The following is a 23,501-nucleotide window of genomic DNA, read 5'->3' as shown; positions in this document are numbered from 1 at the left end:
CAAAGAATGTAGAAGATGAGTTGAAAATGAAGATAAAGGACCTTGAGAAGGAAGTGGATAAGCAAAGGAACATGATCTTAGATGTGTCTGAAGAGAAAAGAGAGGTAATAAGACAGCTTACTTTCAGTCTGGACCATTACAGGAGTGGTTATAAAGAGTTTCAGACATTCCTCAAGTACAAACGACACGCGGTTATCGCTTTGTGAGTTTGATTAAATACGAGTACCGGCATGGTTAGTTGTCTTGATTGTCTTTTTTCCTCGATGTAATCTTTCGTTTAACTTGTTTTATGAACTTGTTAGTACTTAAATTTTAGTTTCTGTGGGAAGTTTTGGGTGATATATGTGTATTTGCTTAGATAAACTTGAAGCTGTCATTAGACTATATATATATATATATATATATATCTTTTGCATGTTATTGAACATGTGAGCACTGCAATGGATAAATATGAACCATGTTTTCAATTTTAATCAAACAATGTACTATATATTTTGGTTTATGTTTCTATCATTAGCTTGTAGATTCAGTTTGTACTGCAGGATAGTGAATGTGGATCATTCCTGTAATAGAGATGTCTCATTCACATCTAATTATATGGTTAGTTTAATGAACGATGACCCCATTGAGCAAATACCGAGGGAGTTAGAGTCATCTCTGTAACAGATTATCTTAAGAGAGCCAATTGGCGGCTCGGTAATTGTATAATTAGTCTATCTAGTTTTGTTCAAATTTTTTATTCTAATCACCATAATATATTAAATAGGATTTTAATTTTCGATTAGATAAATGATTTAATTTAATTTTTTTTAGAATAATATGATTGTTAACCTGATATTATCTTATTTTTTTACACACAAACAATATCAAAACACTTTCACTATCAATATTCATTATCTTATCCACAAAGCAAAGAATAAAGGAATTTTTTTGATAATTTACTTAGAATACACTCAAACCCATTGCATCACATTCATAGTAATTATAAAGAAGATACATATATAGGCAAAGCAAAATACCATAGCAAGTTAAAAGAGATTCATACAAATAAAGATTTGGAATCTCTCCCTTCTAATTTTCTGCTTTCTTTTAGTTCTTCAATTTCAAATTTTTTTTTCTCTACCACATCGAAAGAGACAGAGAGGAAGGAGAAATGGAAGAGCTAAAGAACTATGGGCATCAACATCCACTGTTGATGTTAAATGAGGAGCAGTTGATTGGCAATGGCAACGGAGTTGTTGATTGCTCAAGGTGTGGGGAGAAGGTGTCAGCTCCATGTTTTATCTGTGTGGAGTGCTGTGGGTTTTACCTCCACAAGACATGTGCCGAGGCACCTTTGGAGCTTAATCATCCTTTTCATCGCCACCATCCTCTCCTGCTTCTGCAGAATCCACCTTACACTTTTGAGCCTGGCACAAGGTGCATTTGCGATTTCTGTAATGAAACATGTGAGAAATTCATTTACCATTGCTCTTGTGGCTTGGACTTTCATATTAAATGTGCTTTGTTTACATTTAATATTGCTGAAAGAAATTTGAAAGAGCTTGAGCATGTTGCCCTTGAGGATCCATCGTTTTCCTCTAAAAACGATGGTGGAAACCTGGGTAAGTGCTTTGTGTGTTGGGAACCATTAGCAATGTATACATACTTCTCTCTTGATTGTGGGTTTAATTTGCATAAGAAATGTGCTGAGCTTCCTCCCAAAATGGGTCATGTGTGCCATCGCAAACATCCTCTTCTTCTGCAATTTAATAGTGAACGGCTTTCTTGCAAGATATGCCAAGTAACTCCAGATAGAGGACTTGTGTATGGTTGCTCAACTTGTAATTTGGCTATTCACATTGATTGTTTATCGCCATTACCAGTTATTGAAGATAAAAGTCATCAACACCCATTCACCTTATTTTGGAGACAAATTCCATTCATTTGTGATGCTTGTGGCACTGAAGGGCATCATGTTGCCTATGCATGTTGTACATGCAGTATTATGGTCCATAAAGAATGCATTTCATTGCCACGCATTATGCAACACGCGTGGCATAACCATCGTGTTTTTCACACATATTTCATTCACAAGGAATATTTTAGAAGTTTGAATTGCATATGGTGCTATAAAGTTGTCGATACAGAGCACGGTAGTTACTTCTGTGCAGATTGCAATGTTATATTCCATGTGAATTGTGCATTGAAAGAAAAGGAGTGGTATTGCATAGTAACACAGGAAAATGAAGATGACAAGTCTCTTGATATACCTGTTAACTCCATCACTAAGGTTCTTGAGAGGAATGATGCTGGAGAAGCCACACTCATAGAACATTGCAAGCATAAGCACTACTTGATGTTAAGTGACAAAATCAGCGAGCATGGTGATAAATGTTGTGATGGGTGCTTGTTATTGATCTCCGCTAAGTTCTACCATTGCTTGCGGTGTGATTTCTTTCTTCATAAATCTTGTGCTGAATTATCTAAGATCGAGCTTATTTTTGATCATCGTTGTGATGAAGAGCATTTTGCTGGATTAAAACCCTTCATCCTTACTTCAGACTGCATGTTCGAATGTGAACTATGCACCTACCTTTCTAATGGATTTTCTTATAAATGTAATGAATGTGGAATTCACAGGTGCGTTCGATGTGTATTTCTCCAATTTGAAGTAAAAATTCCAGGGCATAAACACCCTCTTCTTTTCTATTATGATTATAAGGGGCAGTGCAGTGGTTGTGGGACGGATATCAATAAAGCATATCGTTGTAAGGATTGTAACTTTGGTTTATGCCTTTATTGTGTTGTGCGACTAACTAGAGTCGGACACAATTGCGATGATCATCCTCTTAAACTCACTTATCACAAGATTAATGATTATGAAAAATATCATTATTGTGACATTTGTGAGGAAAAAAGGGATCCAAAGTACTGGTTTTACCATTGCGAAACTTGTGACACTTCTGCTCACGTGAATTGCGTTCTTGGAAAATATCCATTGATCAAACTAGGCAGCACCTACAATGAAAGAGACCATCCACACCCTCTCACTTTTGCCAAGAAATTTCCTTACTACCCTAAATGTGTTGAATGTGGTAAGCCTTGTGAAGATCTTTCTCTTGAATGTGCAGAACCAGGATGCAACTATATTGTTCATTGGAAATGCGGAAAATGAGTGATGCTGTGATAGGTGCTGAAAATTGCGGCTTCAATTTCACAAAAGAATAGTGTGCGATTGTTGTTAATGATTGCTATTTTTATTTGGCTTTTCAACTGTGTGTTTAAACAATGTAATGTTTTTATGTTGAAAATTGTGAGGTTTGAACTATAATTATATGATAATAAAAATTATATGATTTGCTTATTTCTTCTTTTTCTTACATGCTAGTATGTTAATTATTTTTTGTCCTTGGATTCCATGAAAAATTATTATCCTTATATGCTGCTAGCTTCCATATTTATATAAGTTGAATATAGTTGGATATGAAAATTTTGCTTAGTCTAAAACCTAAATTAGTCTATCAATTCCTTTTGTGAAAATTTGTTGTTAGTCCCTTTGAGTTAGATAAAATTTGAAATTTAGTCCTCTTACTTTTCTGATTTAAAAATCTCATTCCAATCTTTAACATTATTAATAATTTCCATCAAATCTTCCAATTTGACATGTTAATTAGATTGGCATCATATAATATTTCATATGATTGATAAAAAAATAAACATGTTAGGTTGAATTTTTTTGACAAAAAAATTACATGTAATAATAATTGAACTAGAAATTTTAAATCGTAGAGGTAGGATAATTGAAATTTTAACTTTTAAAGTACATGGATTAAATCTTAAATTCTAATTTGTCATTTTCATATTAGAAAACAATACAGATGACGTAAAATCACAATTTCATACAATTCTTTCTTCGATTTAGAAAAATTTGCCTCGTAATTACCAGAATAACCATTTATATATATAATATTAGATTATAATATATGATAATAAAAATTTATAAAAAAATTTTCTCTAGCATAACTATAACTACAAAAAAAATGTTATCATTAAAAACTTTAAAACTATTATTCTATTTTAATAAAAATATATAAAAACAATTAAAAGTAGTGGTATATCAATCAAAATTGGTTATAACTTTGATTTTTCGAGTCAGGTTCAAGATAAGTAAATTAATATTTGTTTTGAGTTGGATCAAAGTCGGATTATGTTAGAGCTGTATCGGGTCGGGTGGACAAAAAACCATTCTGCCCCACTCCATTACCATCTCTACTTATATTTCAAATCTTAACTGTTGATTTCATTTTGGGATTCAACATTGATATTTTGATCTTTTCATAAACAATAACGTTTATACTGTTATTTAAGTGTATGATTGAATTGGCGTCATGAATTTAGACAGTATCATGACTTAGCTCGACACTAACTCGATCAAGAAAAGTATTAAAAAGCCAAGTTTTAATGATTAATAAATATTATTATAAAGTATTTTTTTATTTTTCATGCATTTATTTAAAATTTATAAAAGACAATTTAAACTTAAGAAAAATATGTAACAGCCCTAACCAATGTCTGTCGCCAGATTGGAGTCACAGAGTATTACGATAACATTTCAAACATTTAACACTACTTAAAAATAATTATTCAGTATAATTACAACTAATTAAATCACAATAAACATACACTTACGAGCCTTAAATTGAGTTTACGGGGCCCTGAAAATAAATTGAAAACATTTTGAGGTCAATTTGAAACAAAACGGAAAAGCTAGGAAAAAGATGAAAATTTTGAAAACAAAGGACACAATGGCCTTGTGTCACAGCCCAGACCGTGTGGACATTCGAAGTCAAGACACATGACCGTGTCCCAGCTAGTGTGTCCGCCCGTGTGTATATTCGAATTAAGGTCACACGGCCGTGTGCCTGCCCGTGTGTGCATTTGATGTTGGGTCACACGACCATGTTGCTGACTGTGTCTTAGACCGTGTGTGCCCTGCACCTAAAATCATTAAAACACATGCCCGTGTGGGTAGACTGTGTATAGCCCATGTCCCTAGTCATGTGCACCAATTTTTGCTTCCAAAACAAAGCAATTTTCACACCTATCTTGGCTACCAAACCAAGCCTATAACCAGTCTATAAATGTCATCAAATATACCTCAAAACAAGTGAAAATATGTCAATTTCATACAATCTAAGAGCCTAACCAATATAGCCCTCATTGGCACCACATTTCAAACATTAGCATTCAAACCTTTATCAAATCATACATTCATCTTGCTCCACAATTAGGAATCATAAATTTCAAATGCCATATCCTACATATTTCAACTCAACAAATTGACCTAAATAATTTACTTCCAAAAGAGCCAAATTCCATACAACTTAAAATATCAACCATATTCAATATCTACCATACAAAACATACATACACAAATACATACATCTAACATCAAACTTCAACCCAACAAAATAACACCAAGAATTTGAATTTCTCAACAATGACAATTTTCACAAATATCATTTAACTCTCAAATTTTCAACATAGATAAATTTATATCATTCGTCATTCATCATACAAGTTATTCAGTACAGGAGAACAATTACTCAAGTTGGATTCTCACCCTGAACATATCACTTTAACCATTCTATCCTATCAACGAAATTACATAAAACTAAAAAAATACAGACAAAAGGGAGCTTCCTCCTCTATAGCCCTTGCCACTCAACTGCGAAACCCCCAGTGCCAAGTGACTTGCCTTTACAAATGGATCAAAATGGCAAACTTTGTTTTCCCACCATTGCCAATTGGGTAAGTTCCCATTGACATGAAACAAAAAAGGTTCAACAAAAAACAGAACACCTTCAAGTTCCGCCCTCGATAGCGCTTTCCCTGCTTCATGAAGGTCATAACTTAGCGGTGTTGTGCACACTATATAATGGATGATAACTCATGGAATTGGGACCTACTTCGCAATCATTTGATGGTGACTTCACTGTTAAGAGTGCATATAACGAACTAAGGAAGATCTCTTGGAAGCAACATGATCCTTTATGGTTGCTTGCATGAGGGACCACAAAGAATCCGAATGTTCTTATGCCTCGCTTTGAAAAAATGTCTCCTTACTAATGCTGCACGGTTTCGAATAATTCGATGCTTGCTTGATCGGGAGTGAGCTGTGTAGATACGCCATGTATATTGCAAGACCCATGGACACTTCTAATTAAGGTATCAGTTCGAAATAAGAGGTTGGATCGATTGATCTATGAATCGATATAAATTTATGGTTGAATATATATTTATATATTTATGGGTTTCTTTAGTAGTTTGTACAATTGAAGTGGACAAATTGTTCCAAGTGAAAATTTCTAATCAAGTTAGTATCATGAACTAATAGACTAAAAACATCAAACCTACTAATGATGAAATTTAAATCTAAAATATCACGATTTTCAAAAAGCTTTTATCATTTAAAACTCCATAATCTTGATTTTGATTACGATCATGTTTTTTTGTGAACCTCCATGAATAAATTATAATATGCACAAAAGAGAGGTTGAATCCAATTAAAATTTTATTTATGAATAAATTTTAAAATTATATATGAACTATGACTTAATGTGCAATTATATACATGAAATTTTAATTTGATCCAATTCTTGTAAATTATTAACATGATTATTGATATAACATCATTTTATGTTTATATCTTGCATACATAAATAATTATATTTATCGAATATAAAAATGAAATATGTAGTTATTTCTTTAAATGTGTATGGTTAAATCAAAATTAAAATTTCAAATATACATTCGAACCACAATTAGTGTTACACATGCATCATTGCGCCAAAATAAAGTTCATGTATACAATTGCATATTAAATCAAAGTTCATTGATAATTTTGAAATTTATCTCACTTACTTCCCATTTTGACATAGTCAACTAGGCATGTATCATTTTATAATTGCATACTTTAATTTTCAAAACTTCATAGGTTAGCATCAAATTTATTGTGTTTGTTCCGTGAGCTCCTTGTATTATAGGGACTGAATCAAATTAAAATTTTTCCTTATTTAATTCTTTTTAATAGTACATGGACTAAATCAATTCATTTGATAATATAGAGATTAATTCAAACAAATCTTTATAATAAAGGGCTGATTTGGAAATTTCCACCAAATTGTTTGAAATATTAAGGGCTTCTAAAATCAAAATTCAATTTTTAATTATAAAAGAAAGTGATTGTTGGGGGAACAATTTTTTTCTTGATATTGTCGGCTGCAAAAGTTGAATAATTTATGACTATGAATAGACTTTCGAGTATAATATAATTAACTTTTATTTATAATTTGTTTCAAAATTTTAAATTAAAGAAAAAATATTTGCTTAAAAATGTTGGAATTTATATCTTTCTAATTGTTGCTTTAGTCTCTCGAATTTTAAAAAATATTAAATTAATATATGGTAAAATTATAGTTTGGCCTCATAAAAATATTAAAATTTCAATTTAGTCCTTTTGAAAATTGTCAATATATAAACCAATACAAGGATGAAATTACATTTTAACTCTTATTTTTGTTAATACATGACACATGGCAAAATATGATTGGTTGATTTTTTATTTTTTTAAAAAATAAAAAATCTATAATATTATAAAAGTCTAAACAAGTACAATGATTTTTTTTTTCAAAAGGGATAAATTTATTTAATTGAAAAAAATGGAGAATAATCTAAGAGATATTTTTAAAAGAAACAGACAAGCGGTAGGATGTAATAGTAAGGTAAATTGTAGTCTAAAGGGGAGAACTTAAGTTCGAAATTTGGAGACGACATTATTTAAGAGGGGTAGCCATTAACTTTAAGCATGGACAGTAAAATGGATATAAAAAAATTGCTATTTCAAAATTTTTAAATAGAAAAATCTAAAATAATCATATTTTTAAATTTATATAAAATTTTAAATGCTAATAATGTGGTTTTTAGTGTGTACATATATTATTTTAAGACAAGACATGTTTTAATTGTTTTTCATATATTTTTAATCATATCTCAAATAATCTCTCATATGTTTCATAATTTATTGTGATTATTTAATTTTAAATTTAAATTATGTGTTACATGATGGTGGAATTTGGTGGGGGAATGGATTTCCAACGGTAACAAATGAATTTAATAGGTGGTGGAATTGGTTAGATTATCGGTTCAATCAATTTTTTCGTTGGTTTAATTAGTTTGTATTGATTTCTACTCTAATAAATCTAAAGTCATTTTTTGATCGGGTACTTTAGTTGGTCAAGTCCGATTCAAATCCTATAAAAGGTAAAAGTAGCTAGATTGCATTTTATATTATTTACTAAAAGAAAGGCAAAATATTATTTGTACCTTAGATTAAAAAGCAAAGTAACCCTTCTATTAAACTTTGTATCTATTTTTACTGTTAAAACTTGGTCTTTGTACGTCAGCATGAGGTATACCACGCGTTACTTTGTGGTTATTCCGCCAACTATATTGGTTTTTAACAGAAATGATCAATTTATTTTTTTGATAATATATATTTTTCAATTTCATGAATGGATAAAGTTTAAATTTTCTCAAAAATCCTTAATTTATATTTAATAATAAATAAAATATATTATTTTTTAAAAAGCTGCAGTACAACTATGAGTGCATAACATAATAATTCAAGAAAATAATATAAATATAACGTGGAACATGAATTGAGTATGATAGGAAAAATATATTTTATTAATTACATTTTTTAAGAAAATTTGAAATTTTATACTTTCTAAAAAAAGTTTTACATGAAAGAAAATAAAGAAAATGTTGAAAGAGACTCTAACAATTTAAATGTTTTTGTTGTTAATTAAAATGATATTTTTAAATATTATGATTAATTATTTAATAAAAATTGTTAATATTAAAAAGTTATTATAATATATAAATATTTTATTTTATTTAATAAAAGTAATTTCATAAATTCTAAATCAAATGTGTTACTGTAATTTTCTCGAGATTTTAATCAATATTTTATGATGTATACTAAATGATGTAAAATAATTCTCTTGATAATCGCATTCCACAAAGCATAACATTCAAAAACACTAAGCACCAATTATTTTTTTTCAAATTATTGTTCTGTAGGGATAAAAGTATCATAAAAGTTATTATATTAAGAGTAAAATTGTATTTTATTTTATTTATAAAAATGTGAAAAAATATAAAAATTAAAATTGACTCTTAAAACGGCAATTCGTTTATACATTTAACGTGAGAGCGCAACGCAAGCCGCAAATTTCGAAAAGTATTCATAAACAAAAAAGGAATAGTACCACCAAAAAAAAAGGGAAAAATAATGCAATAATAAATTTGGTCGGTCAATTTGACCTGGCTTCAAATTTTCAATTTATTTAATTATAAAAAATTAATAATTCAAATATATTTAATTCAAATTCGAATTCACATAAAATAAAAATAATTCAAATTTAAAACGGTTAAAATTTGAACTTCATGTGATTTGCCTGATGATCAAAAGTGTTCACCATTTTAGGTGTAATCTGGGTTCGAGTCGCGATAATTATATTTGTTGTTCAAGCTTTACCTTATTATTGTAATTTAGAAAAACTAATAAAGTTTAAATTATTTTAAATTCATAATGAGTTGATTCGAAAAATCCATGCTTCAAAAAAAAAATCTAATGATCACTAAATTATTCAAAAGTTTTCATTTAAGTCACTGAGCTATTAAAATTGATGTTGTATGGTATTTTCCGTTCGCACTGCTTGCACCAATCGAAAATTCTCATTTCTCTTCTCTTCTCTTCTACAATTCATTTTTTTCAATGAAAAAATTTTGAACATCACGAACTTGTAAACCAAAATCCAAATAATTTTCTTCTCCGATCTCTAATATGGACCGTCAGATTAGCTTTGATCTAAGGTAAGGTATGTTCTACTTGTCGTTGGGTATTGATCCACCTATTGATTGTCAAATAGTTACTTAGAGTTCGCTATCTGAATTAAAAAAAAACCTTAACAGCTTAATGACTTAAATTAAAAAAACTTTCGAAGAGTTAAGTAACTTAAATGAAAACTTCTGAATAGTTTAATGACTATTTTATAACTTTTTAAAAGTGAATGGCCAAAAAGATAAATTTACTGATAGTTTAATGACTTTTGTTGCAATTTACCAAAAATTTAGTCACGCGTTATTAATTAAACGGGAGTGATTTCTTGTCTTTCAAATATAATAAAGACAAGAGGGGTATGAAATGTAGCCACGTATAAAGACAAAACCAACACCACAACACACGTTCAGTGTCACTTCCCCTCCCATCTTCTTTGTTCAGACCAGTGGAAAAAACCAGACACAACCATAAATGGTTCTCTAACCCTCAATCTAAAAACCTTTGCCGTAAACAGCAAGAAATTATGACCCAAACACCAAATACCTTTAACTTTCCCTTTTCCTTCCATGTAAAACTAAAGACCTCAAAGACCACCTCCATACGTACAGATAGACAGACATACACACACTGTTTCCATTTCCCTACTCATTTCCTTCCCACCTTCTTCCTTTAATGTCTTCAAACTAACACTCTTTCAACCCATTTTGGCTTAGCCCTTTTCATCTGAATCTAAAGGTTATTATTGTTGACTCTCTCAATCTCCATCTTTTTACCTCTTTCCATGATTTTTTTTTCTAGCTGCTGTTATATGAGCATTATACTATGCATGTTAGAATTGATGGGTGTTTTGTTTTGTTTTGTTTTTCCTTTTTGGGTAATCATTAAAGTCATGGATCCATGATTTTATTTCCATTTGTTCTTCTCGCTCATTTGTATGGCAATTGCAACTAAAACCCTTTGAGAAATGACTTTGAATATGTTCCATTATATTCTTCATCTGGTCGGCATACATGTTATGTTTTATTGTTTTCTTCTGTTTGCAGACTGTGGGAGATTATTGTTTATTGCAAAAGCACAGTTGATTGTTGCAGAAGTAATAGTTATCTGGAGCAATATGGCTAGAGGAACAGCTCCTAGAGTTCGATTAGTTAAATGTCCAAAATGTCGGTTGCTTCTTCATGAAGTCGAAGATGTTCCCGTATATAAGTGCGGAGGATGCGATACGATTCTTGTAGGTAAGTATCTTTCGGAATATGGAACTCACAAATGCTCGTATTTGAATCTCAAACTTGGACCCGTGCTCTCGAAGTTCAGCTTTAGCTTTGATGTTTATCACTTACGCAGAATGGTTAAACATTAATGAGAGGCTTATATAGCTAGACTATCTTTCATGGATAATGGAAGATTACCTTCCTGATTTTGCTCCTTATTTTGGTTTCTTCGTGTTTGCAGCCAAAAATCGAAAAGCTATTGTTGAAAACACGTCCCTCTTGCAAGAAACACCAGCTGCTGGTTCGGATATATTGGTTCAAGTGTCTGAAGATGGAGAATCTAGCAGCTCGTCTCCTCAAGAGGTTCACTTGAGTCGTGAAGTTGGCTCTCGAAGTGGGAAACTTGATGAGAACTTATCCACTGGAGGGCATTATAATGATCAAAATAAGTCCGGTGATACCGATTATAAACGTGAAAAGCTCGATGAAAATGGATCGAATGAAGGGCTGCAAAATGGAAGCAGGCGGTTGAAGTTGGAACCTTCGGAACATTGCAAAGTTTCTATTGAAGCAGAGGAAAACAACAAGACATTGCGGTTAGAAGGTGCATATTTGGAATTGAAGACTACTAACGAGATCGCTTCCAACATCCGAGGATCGAGCTTTGACGACCCGTGTGCTGCACAAGAAGCAGCAGGGGAAGTCACTTCATCAGATAATTTTTTCTCTTCTCCTAATGAACATATGGAGCAACCTTGGAGTAGTGAACATCGAGGTTTTGACCATGTAAGGTCTATAGATTCTCTCGGATCCCTGGATTATTTCAGCCCTAGTTCGGAGCTCAGTGATCCAGATCTGGAATCCACTGCCACAAGAACCTCTCATGCTTATGATGGTAGTATGTCTTCATATGATGGAATGGATGATCAATTCCTTGTTCCAGTAGAAACGCTAAAAAGGGATAAAATGCTTGCCAATGGCTTGATGACTTGTAATGCAAGAAACCGCTCGTTAAATTTATCCGCTAAGAAGCGTTATGGCACTACGAAATCCAGCAAATGTCATCGAGATGAAGCCTTAGATCCTGCAATGCATCAGCGTCTTCCCAGAAACCAGACCAAACTAGTGAGAGATGAATATCGGTCTCGAATACCTTTCTCTCAAAGGGCTTACGAAAGCGCTGGTCCTTCACACGATGAGTTCCACGAGTACCGTGAACACGAGAACATGAAATTGTTACGAATGGTGCACGAGCTGCAGGATCAAATTAGCAAAACATGCAATCTGAACGGAAGAATATCTCGAGGAAGGGCTTCCATCGATATACCTTGTAGGCAAAAGCATTTTCCTACATATTACTATCCTGAGGAAGAAAATTTTTATCCTCGACCATGGCCAAGATCAGAACAGTTGCCTCCTCCGATGTTTAGACATAACCGGGGATTTTATAGACATCACTCCGGTCTTAGTTGTTATAATTGCAACAACTATTACCCCTCTAGTCCCCAAAGATATTTCGAGTCCGATTTTTCTCGTTGGAGCCACAAATTTATATCCGGTGATCACAAGTCGAAGAGGTACCCGAAGGAGAAACATAATTCAGTTAAGCGACAATGTCGGGCCATGGCCGGCGGAGCACCTTTCGTAACATGTTATCATTGCTTCAAACCATTGGAGTTACCTACTGATTTTCAACTTTCCGAAAAGAGGTTCCATCAGCTAAGATGTGGTGCTTGTTTAAAGGTACTTACGTTTTCTCTTCGAAACGGGATTCATATCATTCCTTACGAACCAGTCGGTAGCAGGAACGTCGACCAAGTGAAGTCGAGGCCTGCAGTGATGCGGCCAGCATGTTGAAAACCGTAGTCATTCAACAACAGATTTGTGCTTCAAAACAACCAGTTTGGGTTGCTTCTGTAATGAAAATGTCAAATCAAGACATTGATAGATAGATAGATAGATACAAACATGAAGACAAAAAATGAACCCTTGTTTGTTTCTATTGTTAGAAACAGGTTTTTGGGTTACACTGGGATTGGATGATTCCCTCACAAACAGCACTTGCATAATGGTTTTGACCATGTTGAAGACGAGTTTTGGTCTTTTGCTACCCTTTTTAAGGTTTCTAAATGTTGCTTTTGTTTCATTTGCCTTTTATTGGTTTTGTGTTACCTTTTCTACTAACTATTCTTTATTGAAATAATTAGTAGTTAAAGCTCTTAAGGTTTATATGTTTTTAATGGAAATGTAAGTAAATGGTTAAATATCTAACCATGATTAACTCTCCATTATAAGCCAGTGACATGTAAAATAAATATTAAAATAAATATTATTTTATTAACACGAAGTACACGTGAAATATCATGCCAACCGTCATGTCAATATGATTAAAAAATAAATATTTTTATCAATATTTTCGTTAAAAAAATAATTTATCTCCTTTTAAAAGATTGAATATTAAATTTAATTAATAAATAAAAAATTAACATTAACATTAAAAACTAAATTAATATTGTTTATATATCATCTTCCATTGGATTCGAACCACTTTCAAAGTTTGTGTTCTTGCTCCGTAGTTTATTTTGGGTTGCAACAAGTGACAACAACTAGGAATCACATCAGGATTCAGATGTATATGAATATTTTAATTATGCAATTAATGAATATATAATTTTTTTACGAATAATAGATATCTGAATTTGACAATTTATTTTAATTTAATCTCTGAATTTTCTTCTGATCAATGATAATTTTTCCCAACTTTAGTTAATGTGATGATGTGATATTCTGATATTATACCGACATAAAAATTAAATGATGCCACGAAATAATCTCAAAGTGATAAGTCATCGCAGAAACTATAATTAAAAAAGTTACCAAATTTAGGAACTAATGAAAACCAATAATAAAAATTGTAATCTTTCAAACGTACTCATTTTCAAGGAACTGATGCCAAAAGAGACCACATTCTCATATCAATAAACCACAAAGTTATACTACATTATTATCATCATTCAAGTTTCACTCACAAAATCTCAAAGCGTTCTAAGAATTTACATAGACATTCACCTCTATTCCGACTCTGGTTTCTCCAAAAAGGTCCTCTTCAACCAATCAAATGGCTGGCAAAAGGAAAAATAGAAAAAAGTAAATACCAAATACATTAGCTAATCATAAATACCAAATACATTAGCTAATCATTCAAAAACTCATCAACAACTGTAATCTCTAATGAAAATACTCCATCAATCATGGAAAACAGTTATCAGTATTTAATCAAAACCTTATCAACAAATTAAAAATAGAGGTAATATAATTTTTAGTGTCTAAACTTGGCAATTAAGTCTACTTTAGTATTTGGATTTCATAAATAGATTTATTTTGATCCTTAAACTTGAAAATCATAAAAGTTTGATGAAGTGACACTTCACAACTTTAGAGTGTCACATGCAATGTTCTAATAATCGAACTATTGGTTGAACTGGTCAAACTAATAGTTCTCGATTCAATCACTTTGATCGATTCAATTGCTATACCAACAATAATTGAATAAATAATTAAAAATTCATAAAGTGTTTTCAAAAAAATTATTAAACCGGTTCAACCTGATAAACTACGGGTTTTTGTCTCAGTTTTTTATTTTTACAAATTTGAGAAGTTTTCAATTCAATTGATTCAATTTCTTTGTTTAGACTAATATACCGATTGGTTCTCAATCCAATCGATCCAACCAACCATCCAGCCATGTTTCAAGAATACTGATCACATCATCAAATCTTAACAGAACCCAAGTTTAAGGACCAAAATGAATCAAATCTTAACAGAACCCAAGTTTAAGGACCAAAATGAATCTAGTTGACAAGTTTAGGGCCCAAAAATCATATTATTCCTAAAAAACAACTGTAAGAATCCATTTATTGATAAACAAAAGCTGTTCAGCTTCTAAAGATGTTAAATCATTCTGAATCAAAACATGACCATAAAGGAGAATCTGTGCTCTAATAAACTGCAATAACACCCTAATCAAAAATCATATCCACATTCAAAGCTTCACAAGTTCCTGTCAATGTTTTAAATACTCCAAAAATACAAAGGTGATTTTATTTTCTTATCATTTGATTCAGAGGCGGCGCCAGGTGCTGACAGGGGCCTGCCTCTAAAATGTAAAATTTTACTTCTGGTCCTTTTAAGTTTTACAAAATTTTAATTTAGTAAATGGTAAAATTTTATTTAGTCCCAAAAAATGATAAAATCTTAAATTAATATTTGAAATTTTATAAAGATATAAACTATTAACATTGTGAAATTGCATTTAAGCTATTATAAAAGTATAAAACTTAATTCCGACCACCTTTAAAAAAAAAATTCTGGTTTTGCCCCTAATTGATTAAATGTTATCCCACATGAAAGCCCATATTTTGGAACCATTTCCGAGCACCAACTCTTTCATGCAAGTTTTTGAGTCTCTATGTTCCGCAGGAAAATGCAAATTTTCTTATTAATAAGGTATAATTATGGTTTTTGTGTCCTAATTATGCTGAAAATTAAGATTCAATCTCTCTACTTTCACATGATCACTTTGACGGCTATCAGTACGGAGCTACAAATAACATCATAGAGAGGGATAAAATTCTACCAAAATAGAGCACTAAAATTTAAATTTCAACATAATAGAGGGACTAAAACCAGAATTAAACAATTTATATATCGGCATAGCCATAATAATGATTTGAACCCTACATTCAAAGATGATACTAGTCTTAAAAAATTAAAGGTTAATAGGCCAAAAACTAAATAACATATCATTAACATCAACAGTTCAATCACATCAATTGAATCAAAGATCTATTCCAAGGCAGAATTTTTAAATTAACAAATCAAAAAGATTTTCATATGGATCTAATAGTAATACAATAATAACCGTTCAAAAGAAAGAAATTTACCTGTATGAGCCAAAGAGCAGTGGTGGAGGCAGCGACGCCCCACGCGGCGGCGGCCTGGATGTCAATAGGGTGTGGACGGAGCCTAGGCTTGAGAAACTTGAACATGGAACCTTCCCCTGCCATTTCTTTGATCCCTTTCAATCCGATTTCGAAACCCTAACCTTTTTAAAGAACAAATTGTGACAGAATTCTCGTACTTTCGATTCTTTTGCTATCTAAAAAGTGGAATGTTCTTGATTGATTTAATGCGCCATTTCAATGTTTTTTTATTTTCTCTTTCTATATATAAGCAATTGTTTGGAACCTTCCGATTGTTTTCTCACTTCTCATCCACGGTCGATATTAGCTCTCCTCACCTCTTCAATCATTTTTTCGGGTTCAATTCTGAATTTTGCCCCTCTACGTTATAAAAGTTGAAATGTTACTCCATTTACTTTTAATTTATCAAAATTTAGTCCTCGTAATTGTTGAGTAAATACATGAAGTTGAATTGTTGAGTTTCGTTAACTTATTGCATATAAATTGTTGAACTATTAATTCTCTAATCAATGATTTAATAATAAAGTTTAACAATATTACTTAATTGAAATAACTATTCAAAATTTATAAAGTATAAGGATCAAATTATAAAAATTTAAAATAGAAGACTTATTTTTGAAAAATAGAAGGATGGAATTTATTATTATACGCTTTTCCGCATCAAATCTATATTTCTGATTTTTATTTTTAAAATTTTAAATTAATATTGATATATTTTATATTAAATTTAAATAAAATGGGTCATTTGGACTGCTCGAACCTCATTGGTTTTGGAATTTTCTTAGAATTGGATATTAGTCCGACCTATGAACACCTTTTCTTGAATTGAACTAAATACAAATTTTTATTTAATTTATAATTAAATTTAATCTTTTACAAGGTAAAAATAATAATATAAGATTTTTATTTATTTATTTGAAATTTTTATATTTTTTAAAAACATTTATAAAAAAATTTAAAACTTTACTAAATAATATAAAAACGAAATATAAAACAAATCTCATTTTGTCAAAAAAAAACCAAAACCCAAAATCATATAAAAGTTATTATAAACCGTTTAAAATTTTATAAAAACCGATCAAACCTACCTCAACTCTAACATTTTCGTGGTTAGCAATTTTTTTTATCATAATTAGGGTATCCATCACCGACAATAAGAATAATTCCTTTATCATAAATCTTTTCAGAAGAGATAAATAGCTGATTATGAAATATGTTTTATTCTCATGAAGAAATATAATTCCGATCACATAATTAAACGATAAGGTGAAAAATCATCGCATCATACCTTGTGGTTAATAAGCAGAGATCACACCATAGCACTGTTGACATGTTGTGCAATGTATAATGGATATAGTGTTAGGTGTATTGGGTAAAAGAGATTCATTTTAAGCCCATTTGTCCAGTACCCACGTAAAAGCGAAAGGCCCCTATGTATATAGGCTTAAATTAAATATTAAATTATATTAAAAATAAATTAAATATTAAATATTATTTTTAAATGATTCTTACAATTATATAGTATTTGTGCTTTTCTGATAATTGGGATGGGGCATAAAATTGCTCGGTGTTTGAATTCAATTTCTCATGTCTTGCAATATAATGTTTGTCATTAGATTAAGAAGTTGCCGACAATTGTGAAAAAATAATTTATATAAATAAATTATTAATTAAATACATATTTAATTGTTAATAGTTAAGGGCGAGTTTTGTTCAGTTCAGTCGAGTGTTTTGAATTTTTTAACCATCCTTTATTATTATTGCCTTCAAATAAGTTTTTAATCCGATAATCATGTCTTGAAATTTAAAATTTTTAATGTTGGGATCAAACAAGGGAGGAGACATGAAGGAGGATGTGGTGGTGCTAATGGAATTGGCAGGTTCACTTAGTGGGAGCGGAGAGCCATAGGAATTAAGCAAAGGAGTTGAGAATACAAAGGAAAGATATGAGAGCAATATCTACGATGCTTAAAAGGTCGATCCTACCTTCATCGCGAGAAGGGGCACATGTAGAGGAGGTTCCGTGTTTGATGGTACTAACGTGGTGAACTTGTAAGTATCTTTCTAATGGAACGTATTCTGTCATTCCTTCTACACTATGATACAAAGTGATTAGACCCACATCGGGTTTGGTGGCCTAAAGAGTCACGTTCAAAACAGAAGAGCAGGTGCCGAACGAAAACTTTTCGTAGAAAGTAAGTGACTATTTCGCAAGGATGATCGACTAGGACCCTTTCAAAGAAAAAGGAAGGTTGACTAGAACCAAGCCTTCTAGGCCACTTTATCTCTTGGTGACTAGTCGATCGACATTGATCGAAGAAATATTCCTTAAATGTCCTACTGTGTACCTTTTAGACCCAAAAATATATTGAAGAATATCAGTCAACTAAAAATTCTAACTCTTATTCTAAATATTATTACTTTATTTGTGGTAGGCTAAACCGATTTACCAATTATTATTTTAATAATTTTTCTTTATAAATAATTCTCTTAAAAATTAATTAAATAATTGATTTCCTCAAGATCTAATCCATCTACTGTTTTACAATAGTGATTATGACTAATAATAGTCATGGATAATATGTTATTACAGCTAGTTAGGGTTGACATTTCCATTTTTATATATATATATAACAATTTAAACTAAGGATGTCTTTTAATTATGCGTTTAGCTTTTTTTCTAGACAATCACTGTTGTTTTTGTACTAGTCGCAGGTGAACGTACTATCCCTCAAAAGATCTTAAATTCATTAATTTTTTTAATAAATTATAATATAATACTCTCATCACTGAGTAAAAAGATTATCGCGATATTAATTAATTATATTATTATATAGTTAACACGATTTTATATTGAATCATTGATGTGATGCTCAGATTATTATATAATTTAATAAAAATATCTTCCGATTTGATGTTTAAAAATAATTAAAATATTAGTTGGAGATGCTTTTATTTTACAACAACGAGATGCACGACCAGTTTCATTCATTGGTCGCTTTCTGTCTTCTTTCCTCTTTTCTCTTTGGAACAACAATAGTTTCTTACAACAAGGTTTTAAAATAGAAAATAAAGGAAGAATCTTTGATAAGTTGAGAACTAAGGTACCCAACTTGAAATTTCCATACATAAAATACTTTTTTTCTTCGCTCTTTCTAATGGTCAAACGATGGCTTCGACTCATAAAACAAGCACGTTGTTTTCAACAATATTGTCTTCAAAGTTTAAACCTATGTCTCTCCTTGAAAAGATAATGCGCGTTACCATTGTACCATAATATTTGCAAACTATGCTTTTAAACTCATATTATAATTTTGTGCATTATTGGCTTGGAGATTTAGCATCGAATTTCATTTATCAATTTTGAACAAAATTATTATCTCTAGATATTTCTTGATTATAAAGAAAATTCTTTTGATTCTTCTCTTCGGTTGAGTTTCAATCCAAGGGTCGTTTATACTTGACATTGGAAGGATGTGATTTCTTTCAATGGATCGTTGAGACTTGTTATTAAATATGAGAATTTGATTTGATTTTGATTCAAAGGTCGTCGAGAGTTGATCTTGAAAACGGGTTTGGACCTGCCAAGTTCTTCTATTATATAAACCGAATTAAATTAGTCTCTCTATTATTAAATTTTGAGTTTAACTCCAAACAAAATATTTCAATCACAGAATTATAAAAAAAAAAACCTTTCAATAATATTAACTCTGTTAAACAATAAATGACAATTTTTAAACAGTAAATGTTAACTGTATTGAAGCTTAACCTTATTTGATTCGTTTTAATAATACAAAAATTAAATTAATTTATTTAATAGTTTATGCACTAATTTGATTTTGTTCTTATAATATTAAAGATAAATTGTACCTAAAGTCACTAAATTATTAGTAAATTTACGTTTTGGTTACTCAACTTCAAAAAGTTACAAAATGGTCTTTAAATTATGTGAAAGTTTTTATTTAATTAAGTCATTAGACTGTTAAGTATTTTTTTAAGTCTAACTAGCAAGCTCTAAGGCGATTTAATGATTGGTACGATTGATCAGTACTCAATTACAAGTAGAAAAATATAATTTAAATATAAGTTGATCTGATGATCAATGTCGAAAATTGGAGAAGAATACTGTTTAAATTTTGGTTTACAAGTTCGTAACATTCAAAATTGAATAAAAACTTTTAATTGATGTAGACGAACATATAAGACCATAAGTCAATAATTTTAAAAGTCCAAAATTTTAAATAATTGAATCATCTTTTTAACTTTGAATATTCAATTAAAAGAAATCTCGAATTTTATCCTAAGAAATCCGTACACCAAAATTAACAAAAGAAAAGTGGGGGAGATGTTGACATCATGCTTCCATCATGCATAAACGTCACCTTTAATTTTTGTCACCATTTAAAGTAAGTTTTCATCAATTTCTGCCCTCATTCCTCACATTTTCCTCCCCTTTCATTTCCTTCCTTATCTCCATTTTCGTGATATCTTGCATATATATATATATATAAACACATATATTTACTGCATTAATAGCAGCAAAAAAGACCAAGAAAAAAAACCAAACCATGGGTACACTTTCAGCTTGGTCTGAAAATTTATCAACCAAGAAGAAGAAAAAGGTAATAAAACAACTTGTTGAAGGCCAAGATTCTGCCAACCAGCTGCAAATCCTTCTCCACAACAACAACAACAACCCTTCTCAACAACAACAAACTGAACATCATCTCTCATCAACTAAAGAACAGCTTGTAGACAAGATCTTGTCATCTTTCAACCAAACACTTGCTGAGTTAACATCAGTTAATGTTTCTTCTTCCCACAACCAAACAGGTTCTAACGATGACCAACTGGTGAAGTCTGAAGATTGTAGTGAGAGCCGCCGGCTGAGACCTAAGGATAAGAGAGGCTGTTACAAGAGAAAGTATACATTAGTTTCCTTTGTTAATGTTTTTAAATGTTGGATTGTAATTTCTTACATGGATTGTAATGGAAATGGGGCTTATTGCAGGAGGGCAGAAGAAGCATGGACAGTTGTTTCAGCTACAACACAAGATGGTCATGGTTGGAGGAAATATGGACAAAAAGAGATCCTCAATTCGAAACACCCAAGGTAATATATTATTTTTATTTTTATTTTTATTTTATTCATTTTATTTCCCTGTTTTGTAATTAATGAAACAAATGCACCGACAGTTTAAAAAGTTAGGATTTGTAATGATGAAATTTATAATTAATGCTTTGAGGGTAAATAAAAAATGTTACAGTGGGTGGTTTGTTTAAAAAAAATGTAATAACGATATTTATTTTAATAATATTTAAAATTATTATTATTAATTTATGATAATATAAATACATCACTTATAAAATTTTTTTCTTTTAAATCATTTGCGTTCTTGGAGTTTGAGATTTCATTGCAACACATATAACTAAAAAAATTGATTAAAAAATTGTCGATTTAGTTTTAATTTAATTGATATCGTTATTGTTATCAAGAGGATGTGGGTTTGAGTGTGTTTCAGCATATTATCCTCCTAGTTATGGCCGGGGAGAGATTATGAGTAGTTTTAAGCATTTATAAAAAAAATAACAAATATGATAAGAATTTCTAATGAGATTAATGTTAAAAAAAAATTAGCATGGGTGATTTTTTTTTTATATTTTTCATTATTACTACTATTATTTTAAGGATTATTATTTGATATATTAATGGTAAAATTGTTTTAGTTCATTATTTATTTTAAATATCAATTAAGGACATATGGCTGCTTTTTAAGATCACTTCTGGAATTAAAAATTTTACCTCTCGAACCCTGTGTGTTGGCCTAATGATTAGGGTGTTCGTCGCCCTAGGTGTAGCATGGATTCGAGTCACACTAGTAGCGCTGTTGTTAGGACTTTATCCTCTTCTTGTAATTCATCAAAAAATTCACTTCTCGTATATCATATAATTATCCTTCTTAATAAGAAAGTTTAAATGTTAACTATTTAGGTTTTAAGATTTAAAGTTTCAAAATTTTATAAAAAAATATTAAATTAATTTTTTAGATATCTCATAATTGTATGTAACTCTAGAGATTGTAAACAAATTCCCAATATAACTTATCTTGTAAGTAAATAAATGGAGTGAAAGAAACAGTTTTCAGTGAGAAAAGACATAGAAAAGTGGCAAAAACTCAATGCTTGTGGAAATATCATGCGACATGTCTTAATCAAGACAAAGCACATCCCACATTAAAGGAAGTTCACTAACTCTTGCTGCTCCAACTAAAAACAGGAGTTACTTTAGATGCACTCGCAAGTATGATCAAGGTTGTCGAGCCACCAAACAAGTTCAAAGATTAGAAGATGATGGTTCCCAAATGCATCGAACCACTTACATCGGAACCCACACTTGCACGAATCGCTCGTTCAAGGGTCCTCGGATTATTTCAAATTTTGAATCTAGAGGAACTTGCATGGCCCCGATCAAACAACACGATGATAGACTTTCAAATTTGGCCCCAACAACTCCGGTCATAAAGCGGGAAACGAAGGAAGAGATGTCTGGGACGCCGAGCGATGTTACGGACTTGGATTCAGCCATGTGGAAGGATCTTATGGAGTTTGAATGCTACTCGGAGCCTGATGTGATGATCTCGAATGTGTATTCTTGCACTGGAATTAAGTTTCGAAATTTCGAAATGGATTTTGTGAATGGGTTTGAATTTGATGGAAGTGATGAGTGTGTGTTGTAACTATGCTTATTTTCATATTCCATGTAATCAAATAAAGATCATTATTGTTGAGGGATTTCCGACTCAAAATGTTGTTTGTTTGAAATCAACAGACTCATCAACAAATCAATTTTGCCCTCAGTTGGGGTTTTGTCTCCTAATTCTGATGAGAACTCGAGCAAAGGGAGGGGAGGCATGCAGTCATTTCTAGTCCCTCTTAAAACAATTTTTTAGCTTCATCTCAAGCAATGGTTGTTTGTGCCTAGTGCACAACCACCTATCAAAGAAATATGAACATTTGTGCTTGATAAGGTGTAAGACCGTACCCCACCACTTGATTTAACGACTTTTTATCACTTTATCATCGTGTGAGTCATGATTTTTACTTTATCTCAACAATTTCTTTTAAAAATTTTATTATGATGATATTAAAAATGATATTAATTTTTTTTAATAATGCCTAAAACTACTTATAATTCTTCTCCAATTCATATATAGAAGGGTAATACATTTCAACGTACTCGAATCTAAATCCTTCTATATTAATAATAATACTCATATCAACCGAATTAAGTTTTGAATAGAAAAAAATATACCAAACTTAAAAAGATAAAAGCAATCCAAAGATTTGTCAATCGAAACATCACACGGTGGATTTGAACAGCCTAAAAAATGCTTGAATTTAATTAAAGCTGTAACTGCC

The 23,501-nt window shown here is 31.0% G+C and overlaps 3 protein-coding genes and 1 long non-coding RNA gene across 4 annotated transcripts; 3 read left to right on the top strand and 1 right to left on the bottom strand.

Moving 5' to 3' along the window:
- Window positions 1-1,153: 1,153 nt before the first annotated feature.
- Window positions 1,154-3,157, top strand: LOC107919461 (uncharacterized). Its single transcript, XM_016848916.2, has one exon. The coding sequence runs from the start codon at window positions 1,154-1,156 to the stop codon at window positions 3,155-3,157; it is 2,004 nt and encodes a 667-aa protein (XP_016704405.2).
- Window positions 3,158-10,310: 7,153 nt separating this feature from the next.
- Window positions 10,311-13,315, top strand: LOC107940468 (protein ENHANCED DISEASE RESISTANCE 4). The gene is made up of 3 exons (XM_016873897.2): window positions 10,311-10,624; window positions 10,933-11,124; window positions 11,342-13,315. Exons 2-3 carry the CDS (start codon window positions 11,004-11,006, stop codon window positions 12,955-12,957), a joined length of 1,737 nt encoding a protein of 578 aa, XP_016729386.2. The 5' UTR covers window positions 10,311-10,624; window positions 10,933-11,003; the 3' UTR covers window positions 12,958-13,315.
- A 732-nt stretch (window positions 13,316-14,047) lies between these two features.
- LOC107959347 (uncharacterized) lies at window positions 14,048-16,391 on the bottom strand. Its single transcript, XR_001700802.2, has 2 exons — window positions 16,044-16,391; window positions 14,048-14,222 (listed from the first exon to the last, which is right to left on the bottom strand). It is a non-coding gene; the product is annotated as an uncharacterized lncRNA (long non-coding RNA).
- Window positions 16,392-20,485: 4,094 nt separating this feature from the next.
- On the top strand, window positions 20,486-22,870 carry LOC107959346 (WRKY DNA-binding transcription factor 70). The gene is made up of 3 exons (XM_016895380.2): window positions 20,486-21,006; window positions 21,094-21,195; window positions 22,360-22,870. Exons 1-3 carry the CDS (start codon window positions 20,651-20,653, stop codon window positions 22,817-22,819), a joined length of 918 nt encoding a protein of 305 aa, XP_016750869.1. The 5' UTR covers window positions 20,486-20,650; the 3' UTR covers window positions 22,820-22,870.
- The last annotated feature ends 631 nt before the right edge of the window (window positions 22,871-23,501 follow it).

Source organism: Gossypium hirsutum, chromosome A13 (genome assembly GCF_007990345.1).
Source record: "Gossypium hirsutum isolate 1008001.06 chromosome A13, Gossypium_hirsutum_v2.1, whole genome shotgun sequence".
NCBI classification, from domain to species: domain Eukaryota; kingdom Viridiplantae; phylum Streptophyta; class Magnoliopsida; order Malvales; family Malvaceae; genus Gossypium; species Gossypium hirsutum.
Note: the sequence above shows the minus strand (reverse complement) of the source record. Positions and strands in the feature narration are given on the sequence as shown.